Source organism: Amphiura filiformis, chromosome 6 (genome assembly GCF_039555335.1).
Source record: "Amphiura filiformis chromosome 6, Afil_fr2py, whole genome shotgun sequence".
NCBI classification, from domain to species: domain Eukaryota; kingdom Metazoa; phylum Echinodermata; class Ophiuroidea; order Amphilepidida; family Amphiuridae; genus Amphiura; species Amphiura filiformis.
In genome coordinates this window covers 34061360-34077319 of record NC_092633.1, presented here as the reverse complement: position 1 = coordinate 34077319, position 15960 = coordinate 34061360, and the positions used below count along the sequence as shown (strand labels likewise).

At 36.3% G+C, this 15960-nt stretch overlaps 1 protein-coding gene across 2 annotated transcripts in view; it reads right to left on the bottom strand.

Annotated features, from left to right (window-relative positions):
• LOC140155326 (uncharacterized) overlaps positions 1-15960 on the bottom strand; it is an 83491-nt gene that overhangs the window by 44321 nt on the left and 23210 nt on the right. For both annotated transcript variants that reach the window (XM_072178118.1, XM_072178117.1), the window contains exons 3-6: positions 13738-13827; positions 9562-9606; positions 8800-8907; positions 4176-4253 (exon numbers count right to left, since the gene is read on the bottom strand). In XM_072178118.1, coding sequence (XP_072034219.1) covers positions 4176-4253; positions 8800-8907; positions 9562-9606; positions 13738-13827 — 321 coding nt within the window. The remainder of the gene's footprint in view (positions 1-4175; positions 4254-8799; positions 8908-9561; positions 9607-13737; positions 13828-15960) is intronic.

Sequence of the window (15960 nt, the reverse complement as noted above, 5' to 3'; positions counted from 1 at the left end):
AATTCTTTATTTGTGTCCTATCATGCTCTAAGGAAGTGTGATTATTACTGTCAAATGACACAAAAACCACTCATGAAATTTGCTTTGCAATCACATTCTGTTACAAAAAAAATCTGCATATAAAATGCATCATACACGGCAGGTTCGTTTTGCATACCTGCATACTGCATATTTTTAGAGTTTCTTTGTGGCGAGTTGTAAGCATCAAATGTTGCATGATTGGCATATATCGTAAACAAAATATAAACACATGATATAAACACTTTTGTTTGATCCTTGGGCAGACATCTCAAAATTTGTGAGAGATGCTAATTAGATTGCATGACTGTACAATGCTCTGTGTCATGAGTGTGAATTAATTCTCTGGGTGTCTGATTATGATCAGTCTAAAATGATTCAGTCAGCATCACCTTAACATAAACTATTTTATTTAGCACATGTCTGTCCTTGCCTCCTTGGCAAATATACAACAAAATACGCATTGTTTATGTAGATTAGTGATATCATATCCCATAATGCCTATCTTTGGCGGTCTATGCTTTTTACCCTGGTACAGGTATAAGGTGGAATGTCACACTGAATGATGGGACATACTATGAAATCCAGATTTATTCGAAATATAGTTTGTATTCAAAATCTAGCAGTAAACCTGAGCCCTAACATTTGGTGAAGGGGTAAAGGGGGAGAGGGGTATAATTAACCAGAGGAAAAGTTAGTATCATAGGCCTATTTAATAGGGAACACAGGAACGTGGTATGGTAATATTTGTACAATGTATATGAATGAGTGTTCATGAACTATAAATGAGGTAGGGTTTTTGTTTTTACTTCAATGTAAAATTTGCATTGTTAGTAGTTTCAGTCTTTTCCTACAGAAAGGAGTATAAGCAGGTCCCTTTTCTTTTCTTTTTCAAAATACGAGATTATGAGGGATAAATCCCTTAAAGTACTGCAAAAAAATGTACGAAGCCTTCCTAAAGCAGGCCTAAAGCATTCCAAAATAATTTAAAAATTAAAAAAAGCTGACAAATCTCAGAGGGAGAGTACGAGAACCAAAACGTTGATTTTTTTCGGCCTACAATGGTGCCATGTAATTCATAAATAGTAAACATTTGGTGACCCCTTTTTGTTATTCAATTCTTAAGGGACTCATCAGTATAGTTAGTTCCTGTTTAATTTATAGGTTGATAACAAATGATACAATACATTGCTTGTTTGCAATGATACATTTTTATTAATAAAAATAGGAAATGGTACTGGATAAACCATACACATGTATGGATAGTGTTTAAAGTCTGTTTGGATAATTATGTAGCCTTGGGGAAGTCCAGTAAAACTGTTAAGGTGACAGTGCATCTACTACATATCTTGGGGTGTTTTTATTTTCAAGTTATTTTAACGAAGTAAAACACACTCATTAACCTAAAAAAATGAAAAATATCAACAAATTAAACGGAAGTGCACACCCATCCACCCATCCACCCTCTCTAGCTCTCCATGCACGCCACCACCACAAAGCTCGTACCAGCATCTCCAAAACATGCTCTCCAAATAAAGTAGCTTTAATATATTTTATATACTCGCCACTAAGAAACTCTAAAAATATGCAGTATGCAGGTATGCAAAACGAACCTGCCGGCATCATACATGATAAATTTGTTTGATAAAATGTTGCCATGTTTTCACTATGTCATTGACATCATTCATCAAGCTCTTCCTTTAGTAATACAATTTAATTGACATCAACATTGTCAACAGATGGCACGGTTCCGTGGAGACTCATGGCTGTTAAGCAGATGACACGTCAGCTGGAATTGTCACTATAATTGAGATATTTCAACACAACCCCAATAGATCACTTCATTGCAGCTTTTGCACATCCTGTATGTTCTAAATCGTGCTCTTTTATTGCATTTCACAGGTGGGGCATGTTATTATTTTGATTATGATAATCAAACCATTAAGGAATAGGAAATACTTGATTTTCCTTTAGCATTGTCTCTCTTTGAGGTGTTATATAAGGCATCATAATCATTTCCAATGTAATAAGCTCTTGGGTCATGTGGGTATAGTTTTTTGCATACTAATATTAAGTTGTGTTCCGGAATCCAGCTCCACCCGAAACAACTTTGCAGGGAGGTTTTCCAGTTACTCAAAGGCTTTAGTAACTGCAACTCTCAATCAAGTCCCAACTCATGCTCGCGTAAATTTATTCACATACGCATGCCCCAGTCACGCATAATGCAATGCTTAAAGACGCAAATGATCGTGCAATATTTGGATTTTGTCGATAAATGCCATAGAAACACTATATTTTGATCTCTATGCATAACAACCCAATATGGCAGATATACCATAGCATTATGCATAGGGCAATTCTGAGTAGGTCCTCTTTGGGTCTAATCTCTTTGGTGGATTTACAGTAGCATTATGCATAGGGCAATTCTGAGTAGGTCCTCTTTGGGTCTAATCTCTTTGGTGGATTTACAGTAGCATTATGCAAACAGCAATTCTGAGTAGGTCCTCTTTGGGTCTAATCTCTTTGGTGGATTTACAGTAGCATTATGCAAAGGGCAATTCTGAGTATGTCCTCTTGGGTCTAATCTCTGGTGGATTTACAAAAGCATTATGCAAAGGGCAATTCTGAGTAGGTCCTCTTTGGGTCTGATCTCTTTGGTGGATTTACAGTAGCATTATGCAAAGGGCAATTCTGAGTAGGTCCTCTTTGGGTCTAATCTCTGGTGGATTTACAGTAGCATTATGCAAAGGGCAATTCTGAGTAGGTCCTCTTTGGGTCTAATGTCTTCGGTGGATTTACAGTAGCATTATGCAAAGGGCAATTCTGAGTAGGTCCTCTTTGGGTCTAATCTCTGGTGGATTTACAAAAGCATTATGCAAAGGGCAATTCTGAGTAGGTCCTCTTTGGGTCTAATCTCTTTGGTCAAGGCAGAATTCTCGCACAGCACCAAGCAATATTCAGAATGCTGCTACAATGCTAGCTCATTGTTTAAGCCTACAAAGATCACACAAACAAAATACCAACTTGCATGCCCAAGTTATATTCTGCCCAAAGTTATATTCTAGCAATCTTGTTAATTCCATGCCGACTTGTTTTACAGCGCAAGTTTTGCTAACACCTGGATCAATGCTGTAAATGAATACCTTAAGGCTCTTCTAGCACATGTACATTGAAGTTAACTCACAGGTAATTTTTGGGAAACGGTTCTTGGCCTTGCAAAATTGGTGCCTAGGGTCAATTTCACTAACAGTTGCAACATGTACTAACCCAATAAGTCCAAGTCCATTGTCACATACAAATCCTACATGGAATATTTTTTATATAAGACAAGGTGCCATGTTTTGCAGATATTTGAGTTCTTGGTGGGTACAAGAACTGCTAATCCTATCCACAACATAGTCCACTATTGTGCTTCAGTGCAAGCCTTGAAATAAGCCAACTGTAACCAGGAGCAATTAATTTTGAACATTGCTCCTGGTTCACTTTACAAGCACCAGGGGTAATTTCTGAAGAAACAGGAGCAATTTTCAAATAGTAAATCCTTCTCGGCATATACAGCATATATCAGCACTACTATACTGCATCAAGTGCAAAACTGAAACCAGGAGCAATTTGTTTTAGAACATTGCTCATGGTTCATGTGAATTTTACAAAGACCAGGAGCTATTGGTGGCTTTGCAAGGGCAAATTTGCTCCCAGTGCCTGCTTATTTCAAGGCTTGCTTCAGTATTTAACGGAGGTTATTGAACTAGGTTATACTGAAAGGAGGGCTACTGACCAGCTCATACTTATAAATGCAAGACTCAATGTAGTTGCACTATCTGACCAGGCATGGAAGTGTCTGATCTGAAGCATATGTTATAAGCCTTCAATACTGTAGCAGTTGTTGTCATAATAAAAAAGATGACTGTAGTGATAAAGTCCCAACAGGAAATACAGGCATGGCATCACTGGGCTGAGTAACCACCCAATGAAGGACTCCTTGTCTCGCCACCAGGGATCAAGTCCAACATAGATGAAATAGCTAAAAGTTTAAACCTGTGTATGTTTCATAAAGTTGAATTCAATTATCAAGATGGTTTTTCAGGGTGCCACTACTGTGCTACAGAATAGCACTGTAATTGTGAGACTGTGCATGTTTGGCTGACTACATTTACCTTTTGTCCATTTCTTCCTGGTCTTCCTTCTGGGCCTGATGGACCACTGCCTGGTAAACCTGGTTGGCCTGGATTTCCCTGAAAGTAACATTTAAATAGATTAATATCAGTTCAGATCATTAAAAACTCACAGTAAATGGAATACTATAGCTGACACATTTTTCAAATTGCATTTATTTGTTTACTTATACCAGGGAAAAATCCTCAAAATTTGCTTTTCCTAGAGGGTTATTTTTATTTTTTTCTTATCATGAATTTAAAAACCCTGTGAAATCACAACTATGTTATATATCTTGTATTGCATATCAAAGTTATTTGGGTTTAATTATACCTGGGGAAAATCCTCAAAATTTGCTTTTTCTAACATGTTATTTTTATATTTTTGTTAATTAATATCATGAATTAAAAAAAAAAACCTGTGAAATCACAACTATGTTTATATTTCTTGTATGTAATTTCATTTTCAAGACCTTGAATCATACAGAAACTCAGAAAAAGTTGCTATTTTTCTAAACAGTTCCTTTTGGCCAGTTGCTCAGCTGGATAACAAAGTCGAGTTGAATATGTAAGCAATATTTTTGCTTATTTTACTGATATACATCTGTAACTCAGTGGTTTTTATTAAATACCTTGCATCTTAGGTGGCTACACACACATGGACAACATCTGGGTGTAAATTACTGTCCGTGAGCTGTAAGTAATTCATTATGTGTACAATTCTGTACCGGCATTCTTGTATTGGTATTGATGTTGGGTTTTTGCTTAGCACTAATTTTGCATGCGAGAGATACTGTCAGCTTAAGACAGGGTGACTGGATTCATCATAATAAATTTTTTTTTTGTGATTCTGATGGGGCATTTATCTGGATGTAATACCTCTACAATATTTTCTATTTTTTCCCCCTTTATTATTATTTATTTTCTTGCACTCAAGTGCCACTGGGCTGATGTGCCAGAAGTGGCATGCAGAATCCCTGATAATATATCATACATTTATCTGTGACAAGCAAATGCAGGGAAATTGTTTGTCACCCTGTCACTAACACATACAGGTCAACAATCAAAATGCACTTTGAATCAACTACTCCTTTATATTATGAGAAAATCTGGACAATTCTCTTCCATTTCTACAAATGGTACGCCTAATTTGTCATAACTAAATCATTTAGTGACCCATGTCAACTATTTCAAGATGTCATGATGACATCTTGAAATAGTTGACATGGGTCACATCAAATGACTGATTGTAGGAGTGGTAGAGCCAATACCGTAGGGTACCCAAGAATGATCACACACATACACACACTATATTTTACTTCTGATGTGGAAAAGTTCAAAAGTTCTTGTAGCCCTCTTATACAACAGGTGGTTAACCCATCTACAGATAAAAACTTGAGAAATTTCTACTATTTTATAGCAACAATAAATCTCTGTGTCAATCTTTAGGTCAGGAATTTTAAGCTTTTGAATTTTGAAAGAAATAAGACAAAAATTTAGTGTGTATTTTGACATTGCATAAAGAAAAGGTCATTCTGGTTAGGTTACCTGGTATTTAATAGACAAAATTAAAAGTTTCTTTTGTGTATTTACAACATTGCACCAAGACAACATAATCCAGGTCTTTCAGGTTGCAGCAAGTGATATATAATTATAAATTTGACCCGTCTTAACATTTGACACTTCATAAACTTCCTATGAGTATTAAGTCTTCTTTCACCTCCTTATTTAAACTGTCACACTATATTATTCATAGGAATGACAGATAAACTTAAATTGGCTTATCATTGGTATGATTCAATTGAATTTGACTCGAAAAGTTTTGCTTCTATGTTGTTATGCATCAACAGTTTTAATACTGGATTGATCATATTTTATTTTTGTGAAGTAAATACAGAACAACTATGCAAGTTGTCAATCACTGTTCTTCAATTTGTTACATTTTTTACCAATCCCATTGTGAGACTGATCAATTTATAATAAAAGGCCAATAAATTAACTTGGCCAATAAATTATACCGGGAAATTTATGACAATCAAATTGAAATTATTAAACTTTTGACTCCATTATTTATATGGAAATGTACAAATATTTGCCATGATGTAGTCTGAGACGAATATAACTAAATATTTGTCTCAGATGTAGGCCTACGTAATATTATCGTTCTGAACCTGTGGCAGTATAAATGGTTTGGGTCAATTTCCTCTGTCCTGCTAGCTTGCAATATCATGTAGAATACAGATTACATTGGGCAAGACCATGGTTTCATGCGTTATGGTCAACCAAACAGCACGTTTCAAAACCAATCTTAGCTAGCAGGCATTTGAGGAGTGGTAAAAGCAGCTGTAGGTATTCCTATGACCTCTCTGTGATCCGAAGGCTTAATTGCAAACAGATCTAGCTACTATGATCACCGTTTTGTACAGGTTTTCACTCTATAGAGGACTTGATTCAAGTCATGTCAATGACATTAAATGCAAATAATCATGTGCCTTTTGGTATTAAATGGAGTTGCATATTGTGTAGGGCTAATTTGTGTTGGGAAATGGGTTGCTTGTCATGGCAATTAGATTTTGAGATGTGATAGAAATTGTTAACTTTCTTACTAGTATTCTTATATCAGTTTCAGTTTCTTGCAGAATTCTGGAGACTTTTTTTAATGGGCATTAAACAAAATTGGGTGAAATGGGCTAAATAGGCCCAACAGCATTCTTAATGGTTCCCCCTATATCAATTGAAGCAACTTGCATTTCAATTTTAGGTTTGACAATACTTTGGATCTAGTTTTTGTATGTTTTATTTCACTAGGATCTACAACATGCTGATCTACCAGGGGCACAGTTCGTTAACCCCAATACATTTGTACATTTATTAAATGACCTTTGAAAAAAAACCCATACTCTGCAACTTGAGGTAAAATTGTGCACTATTATTGTTTAATTGAAGTTATTGAACTATGTCATTGGGATGAGGCCATTGTGCTCCATAGCGTTTGCAGCTGACCTTTCTGAGTATCTTGTCAAAGTTTCACAGATGGGCATCAGACATTGTTTTGTAATAATTTGATGTGATCTGCCTTAGAAAGCTTTGACCTATGACTCAAGAACATTATAACCAGGTTGAATCAGGGTCAATAATGTCCAATGACTCAAAAACATTATTTGAGTACACTCTACAGGCTATGAAGGGCGACTCATGCATTACAGTGTTAATTGTCTAAATGCCCTGATTTTGGTAGGTTGATCGGAAAAATATTGCCCATTTAAATCTCAAGAGCATGCCTTGAAATGTTTCATGTAACATGAACTTGTAATAGGAGTCTTTATCCTCTAAATTGTATTTTAATAACTTCCTCCTGTCATCATTGTTAAATTATGTATAGGGCCTACCTAACCAGGAAACTTTCCTGGCAGAACATCTAGGGCTAACTGAATGTTTACAAGGCAGTCTGTAATTATGGTTGGAGCAAAGTATTCTTGATGGCTAGAATACTTTGGTTTGAGATAAGACTTGTTTTGCCATTGTTTGGTAGCTTGCTCAGAAGCTCTCAGAATGAAGACTAAAGATGAATGCTTGCACAAGACCTCAGAAAATGGGTTTGGATGATCTTGAGGTGTATGGTTATTAAAAGATATCATTATCGAAGAAATTAATGTCAACTCTAGTTCTGAACAGGACTTTGTTAAAACTGAACAAATTGTTCATCTTTGAGGTGGGGTCACCCACCTGACATGCAGGTTTAGCTACTTTTCCTGGCTACTAATCTAGGGCTTTTACTTCATGATTCAAAAGGGTCATATTATCAGCATGTAAACATGCTTTTAAGTTTAACAGAGGATGAGCAGCTTTTTCTAACCAGCTGCTAACAGAGATGAGATCAGACTTGATGAAAGGACCACTTTATCGGGCTTTAATACCTAGTGGACATCAGGGATCACCAAATAGTCTAGCTACTAGTCACTAGGATTCAAATCATTCTCATCTATTAGTGCACAGTTCTTTAACCCCAATACATTTGTACAATCATTGAATGACATTTGGAAATTTGGGTACAAAAACTCATACTCTGCAACTTGAGGTCAATTTTTTGTACTATGATTGTAGGTCTATAATTGAGGTTATTGGACGATGCCATTAGGATGAGGCTATTATGGTCCATAGTGAGTCTAGCTACAAGTGGCACACTTCGGTTTATCATTTGTTTGGAAACAAAGCAATGGAAAGGAAATCATTCTCATGACAATATCAACATCAACAAACCATGACCTTTTGATGGTGATAACTTTCCTTTCTTTTTATAGTTAAATTTTATAGGATACAGGTCAGGGTTACGCAAAAGCAAAAAAAGTTCAAAATTTGAAGCCAATTTCGGGGTATTTGGAGGAAAATTTAGCATGAATGATGAAGTCCCTGGAAACTTCATATGGCTTCAAAAGGGGTCTCTGGAATGGCAAAAGAGTTCAATTTGACCAATGGCTATGGCATGCAGGTCTATAAAGGCCTGTATTTTCCGCCAGCCAACTTGTTGCTAAGTGTTCTGGGAGCAGGTCACATTCTACAGGAGGGAGAGAATTAAAGATGGATGCTTGGCTTAAAATGAACTAAATTACAGCACAATGTCACTTACTTTTGTTCCATTACATCCTGGCTGGCCATTTTCTCCGATTGGACCATCTGCCCCAGGTAAACCGGGCAAACCGGGTGTGCCGGGAAAACCGGGATTTCCTTGAATACCCTGTCACATGAAACAAATGTACACATATTAAAGAATGAACTATATTATTGGTTGTTACTTATTAAATTCTCAAATTCTTGAGTCTCCATTTGCTCTGGCAACTACTACCAACTTCAAGACCGATTTTCACGATTGTATAATCGTGCTTTTTACTTTTAAATTTGGAATAAGACATGCAGAGAATCTGAGATGTGCAGGTGGCATCTTTGCAGCCTATATCTTTATCACTTTATAATCATCAATTCCAATCCAGGGTCGTTTTCATGACTACTGCGGATTTGAATAGATTTAAAAGTTGTTTTCATGACAAAAGTTCAGAACTCGGAAAGATGTTAAAAGCTGTGCAGTCATATATATGAAGACTGAATTTGATGTTTATTTCTTTATTTATTTTGGAACATACTTGTTCACAAAAATATTTTGGGATATAAGTTTCTCAGTAATCTACACTTGAGCGATGCTGTTTAATAATGCATAACCCAGGCATGAGAATGGCTTTTTTGAAAACTGCCTGAAAAAGGCGTGTGAATTCGTCCAACAGGCTGCAAAAAAATTAAAATTTCTAGTACACATGTATACTATTATTCTCAGGCCGTCTCCAATCCTTTCAATGGGAAATTACAGAGATTTAATAAGGTGAAGTTTGATACTTACTCTAAAACCCTTTGGACCTATTATACCTTCAAATCCTGTTTCACCCTGTGAGAAAACAGAAAACAAAACAAGTGTTAAACATTTAAAACATGTGCAACTTGTAATGGGGGAAGGTATGGATTTAATTTATACAGGATAATTTGTCTCTGTGGGTGAGTTTGTGTTAAAGGGTGTATGCACGAGTGTGTGTGAATGGCAAAGTGTACCAGTAAGGAAATGCCGCAATTATCAACACACAGACTAATACTTCCTTAGTAAACTATTCATGTTTTCTTTTCAAACTTGACGAGACACTGCTACCACATCATCCATCCGGCAATGACTTGTTTTAGAACAAAGACAAAAAGACTCACCACCTTGTTATCTTATTTTCGATGAATTTTGTCTACTGTGTCACAAGGTATTAAGGTATTGAACATCTAAATTTCTGCATATTAATACTTTAGTCAAGTAGGTTTACACACTATTTCTTGCCCATTTTAATTCCTTCTTCTAATGTATAGATTATCATATGCAGTGCTGAAAATAATACAGGCCCTTGGGGCATAAGCCTGTGAATATACCACCCTGCAGGCCTGCCAATAAACAAACCTACGGGCCCATGAAATTTAGATACCAATGTCAGCGAATTTAAAGCTGCCCTTATTATGCCATTGCTCCAAGTCTGACATCTTAAAAAGTGGACTTTGAAACATGTGTAAAAATTTCAATTTTGAGTTTGCCCTGTACATTTTGACGAGGGCCTGCAGAATTTTTGACCTACATTATACCGTATTTCCTCGAATAGTCAGCTGGAGGGGCGATGCATTTTCCAAAAGGGGGGCATTTATTAGAGGTCATTTTCAGGATGATAATTCCCGTTAAAATCATTAGGTAAGCTTAAAACCCACGCTGAAATGACGAACTATGAACTTAGAAACGACAACTTCCGGGTTTACAACCAGATTTGCGCCAATTACCGATGCCATTGTGATCATGTATGCACCTTGGTAAGCTTACTACACAAGATAGCATGGAAATATCAGCATCTTTTAAACACTTGGCTGAAAAAAGTGGCGGGGGCGTTTATCTGAAGGGGGCGACTATTCAAGGAAATACGGTAGGCCTAACTGGGCCTTGAACATTGTGGCTTATTTCCAATACTGATCATATGGCAGTGTCAATTATTTAAAAAAACATTGAATATCTTGAATGTTTATTTGCACTCTTCCCAACTATGACTCATTTTCCATAAACTATGTTTTGAGGATAAACAGCCCTGTCTGTTCTTTTTTGTAAATCCCACCGACAAAAAGATTCTAAGATGGTACATAGAGGGTATTATTAGACTTGAGAATATGTAAATGCATGATAAAGTGTCCTTGTTCACAGGAAACAAATAAGTATCAGTTAATTAACACTTGGACAAAAATACAACATTTTCACACAACATTAATTAATTAAATATTACTCGGTTATGAAAATCTTCCTGCACTTAAAATTAAGTGTAACACAACCCCTTAATTAAAGGAGTGTTCATGATTTGCTTTAAAATACAATAAAAACAGAAATCTCTCACTGTTTCTCGAGCAATCAAAGTTAAACCTCTCGATCAAAGTCAAATCTACCAAGTTTGCATATAATTCCAATTACACGTTACTTTTTATGCAGTCTGTGCTTTTTATTGTATAATTTCCCTTTGCCACATAATTTTGTTATCAGTCTTCAGTACATTACGTGAACATTTTCTAGCACTGTTATCAAGCGTCTCACAATACCCAGGATAATTGGATGATTTCCTTGACAGGAAGGGGCGCATGAGGAGAGGGCAACATATCACACGTGCTGAATTTCCTGAGAACGATATAATACAAAGTAATAGCGGTTCCATTAAATTACACAGTCAGTTTACTGCATCATAAAGCATTGACAGGTTATTGTAATCTGGCATCTATTTCACATCTACTTAAGGGCTGGGGTATGAACGTTTGGACAGTATTTATTTTGGGACATCAGAGCACATCAGACATATCGAATTGCATTCTGAATACGAAGAATGTCATTCTGATATCAAATAATTTTGATTTTTGAAATTAGCAATTTAGTACACATTTTATGGCAAATCATTAAAAATTGATATTTTTGATATTTAACAGTACTTGAAGTAAACTTTAGAAATCTGATGATTTATACTTAAAGTGTATGTAGGTGGGATGAAAAACCCGACGATCAATTGAAAATTTTGACCTTTACAGTATTGAAGATATGGATTTTTTTCCCAAAACACCAAAAAAAAAATAGGTCTTTTGGGGAAAAAATCCATATCTTCAATATGAAATGTCAAAATTTTCAATTGACCGTCGGCTTTTCCTCCCTGCTACATACACTTTAAGAATATAACATTAGATTTATATAATTTACTTGAGGACTGTTATATATCAAAATTTGAAAAATATCAAATTTTTATAATTTGTCATAACATTTGTATTATATTGTGATTTTCAAAAATGAAAATTATTTGATATCAGAAAGACATGCTTCAGATTCAGAATGCAATTCGATAGGTCTGAGGTGCTCTCATGTCCCACAAAAATACTGTCGAAACGCAATAAACGCTCATTTTAGATCCCTTAACCATGGATAATGTCTTAATTCTTTACATTCATGCAAAATTTTGATTTTTTTTTTTTAGGGGGGGATGATGTTGATTTTAAAATAACATAAATAAAAAAACATGGGGCAAGGGAAAATTATATCACACAGAGTACACTTGTAGATCAGTTTCAGATACTGAAGGAACTACCTTTTAAACGAATACAGCTAGCCTGTCAGATACAGCATGTTCGATACCGTTTACTGAAATTGTGCCCTATTAAATAGGAATGGGCGTATGCAGAAACCTAGACCCGGGGTACGCAGCGGGATGGCAAGACGAGCCCCAAAATAGGCTGAATTTGCATGTTTGATGCATAGATCGTGCACATGCACACCCTCCCGCTCTCTGAATTCAACAGGGCACAATTCCAGAAAAGTAAACCAATCGACCACAAAAGTAAGTTTGAGAAAGTTGCTTAGTTTCTGTATATTCTGCTTATTGCCAACTTCAAGTATTTCTTTCCATGAATATTGAAAAGGAAAAAACTATAATATGGATCAAAACTCTGCATCCATCCAGACAAGACAATATTTTGAGTCCAAAGGCCATAACCCAATTTTCCTATGAATCACATAAGTTAAATTCACGGTTGATCAAATCTGATCACCATCATGCTAAATGAAGACGTTCCAGGTCCAAGTCACCTCCAAGCAAAATCCTCTCCTTTCCTGAAACTCAACACTTTTCCTGCTTTGATGGGAAATGTCTAGACGTTTTTTCTTCTTTTTGGCTAAAAATGATCACGGAACTAAATGGTCAACTATTTTCAGTGACTTGCTTATTGTTTATATGTATGTGTCTGTGACTGTGCACTTGATAAATTTTCTTACATTTTTGTGTCTAATTAGTATAGAAATTAGCATTTCTTTTTGTCACGAAAAGTAGACCAACTTGCCGCACTATTATGCTTTCTAAATCTTTCATCATATATGCTGGCGAAGTTATGTAATAATCGGATTAACAGCAATAGGTGAAAACAATTTTTGAATATACCACGCTGCACTGGTACGTTCACGCGGTACCTCTGCATTGAACCATATCATGCTGATCACTCGCACCTGTAAGATCTTTGAAAAGACCAGCATTGTATTCAATTTATGATTGCAGACATACACAAGTGATGAATGCAACCTGCTTGTAGTGCAGTGCGATATATTGAAAATTGTTTTCACCCTTCGCCAGCGTATTCATTTACATAATTATGCAGGAAAACTATTCTGAAAACATAATAATGATCAAATTGGGATGCATTTTTTTGACAATACACAAAGTAACTAGTTTCGTTATGACACCATTCAAACATGTGTATTGTTGTTGCTCAATCCTGACAATCCACCCAATTTTATATTCAACTTGGCACATCACTTAGAAGCACTCATGCGAGTGCATCCATGGGTGTCAATCCGGGGGGCAGTGGGTCATGTTCCCCTACCTTTTGGCATAATACGGATTGACGCTAATGATCCAAATACATGCAAATATACATATGGTGGTATAATACATCAATTAAAGTTTATTCTTGGGTGGAAACCGGTACTTACTTTTTGTCCTTTAATTCCGGGTGGCCCTTCTGGACCTGCGTAGCCTGGTAAACCCGGTCTGCCGGGTAGTCCTAAGTAACCTCTATCTCCCTGTACATCAAAAAATAAATTACAAATGAAATGTTAGTGTTTCAAGCATTCTCCCGATTATTATATAAAATCATCTTGCTCTTATTCATTTGAAGGTTCAATTTTAACAAGAATGACTCTCCCCCTATGGGCTCATGCATTGTTCTGGTGAAAAAAGTAAAGGACGCAAGCATCAATTTTGCGATTTGCATGGCGGCATCAATGTGCAGGGGGGGGGGTACCATGTTATTTAAGTTTGAATCATATATATCTTAACGAGACATATTGCAGGCATAAAATTTCACTAGAGTTATGAGAAAAATATGAACTTCCATCTTTTTTGCATGTTGATGGGTAAAGTGGGGGAGATGAGGCTGTCGATTATGAATTCATAAATTTTAAACGAATTACGGACAATTTTTTCAAATCACTGACCAAAACTATAACCTGTTGTGCACTTCTTCTTTCCTCAGTGACATTGGGATAGCACCAGGGTTCGAAATTTTGGTTATCCGGGACAACTAAAAAAGTCACCGGACAACCAACATTACTGATTCGGTTGTCCGCCGGACAACCATAAATCTGTAGCCAAAATGGACCTTTGTACATACGGACAACCAAAAACTTAGACGGACAACCAGAAATTGTAACCTGGTTGTCCGTGGGACAACCATTTATTTTTCCTTAATTCGAACACTAGATAGCACCACCACTATTTGTGGTCTTGTGGTATAAGTTCATGAGGTAAAAGAGCAATGTTGTATATTTTCATAATCTGGCTACCATACACAAAGCTTACTGGGGCTTCTAACATTTACCAATTGCGGTCTCAATATTATCAGCTTCAAGGCGGGTGTATCATTTCATAATAAACATGGCTGCTGTGTGCTGTAGTAATCGGCAACTGAGACTTCATGCCTCTATGCAGAATTTGACCTCTGCCATTGCTACTGAAAAGCACTTGCACTAAAATCATCTTGGAATCATCATAAGACAGAAGACAGAAGCCAGGAATTATTTTAGGAGGGAAGATTCTTGAAAAAGTGGGCTTTTGGTGGGTTAGCACTATACTTGCATGATAGGGGGAGAGGGTGGGTGAGGGGATGTGTCCCTCTCCTAAGTTGGAATGTTTCACAATGAATCACCAAGCCTGCAATGCAAGCCACTTGGTGCAAACAAATTTGCATGACGGAGTGGGACTTTTTTGGGGGGATTTGGGGCATCCATCCCCTCCCTCAGACAACAGGTCAGCATGCTGCTTTTAGAACTAGCTCAGTTTGTAGATCGCAAAGCGCCCCCTGAATAGCATCAGCAAGTCATCATGCCGCGCTAGCGAACATTAGGTATTACGTATTATGTATCTCAGAGCACTGTTATACTTATAGTCAATGCAATGTGGTTTTACATATAATAATATTGTACATTTTACAATTCTACCCCCCCCCCCCCGACTTACAACCCACTGGCACTTGAAACAAGATATAAAGAAAAAAACGTCTTTCCTTGATAGCAGAGTCCACTACAACATTTTTACATCACTTTTGCAGCACTAAATTGTTTTAGAAATTTTAATCAGCATACTTTGTTTTGTCAAATTCATGTCAGGCTTGTTTTGATCATTGACAAAAAAGTTGCCTAGATTCTCTCATATTCATAACAAAATGCTAAAGAGATAATGCAAAAATACAGATAAAGTTAAATTTTAATCAAAAGTATAAGCTAATGTGTACAGAGCTCCGACAGTTTTTGTATGAAAACATGCAAATGAACTACCCCACCCTTTTCCAAGCTTAAGTTTGCCTTCAAACTTTGTCAAAAGAAGATGGTTTCTACATTTATTAATTTTGTAAATTATAATTTTAATTTGCAACAACAGAAATTTTGTACATTATTGTACAATGTTAGTATATTACTTATTACCAATTCTGTTGCAGGGTATGCCAGTTAACTTCTAGTTCAACTCCATGTTCAGAGCTACCTTGGGAATTGCATGGATGGCAGCTCTTTCACATAGCTAACCATGGTGTGTTTTCTAAGTAAATAAACTTCGTGACATGGGTCCCACCAGCTTTTAAAAGAGGGTGTGTATTATTGTAGATGAAAGTTTCTACCAGTACCATGGTTCAACTTCTTGAGACTGAAAATCACTATGAC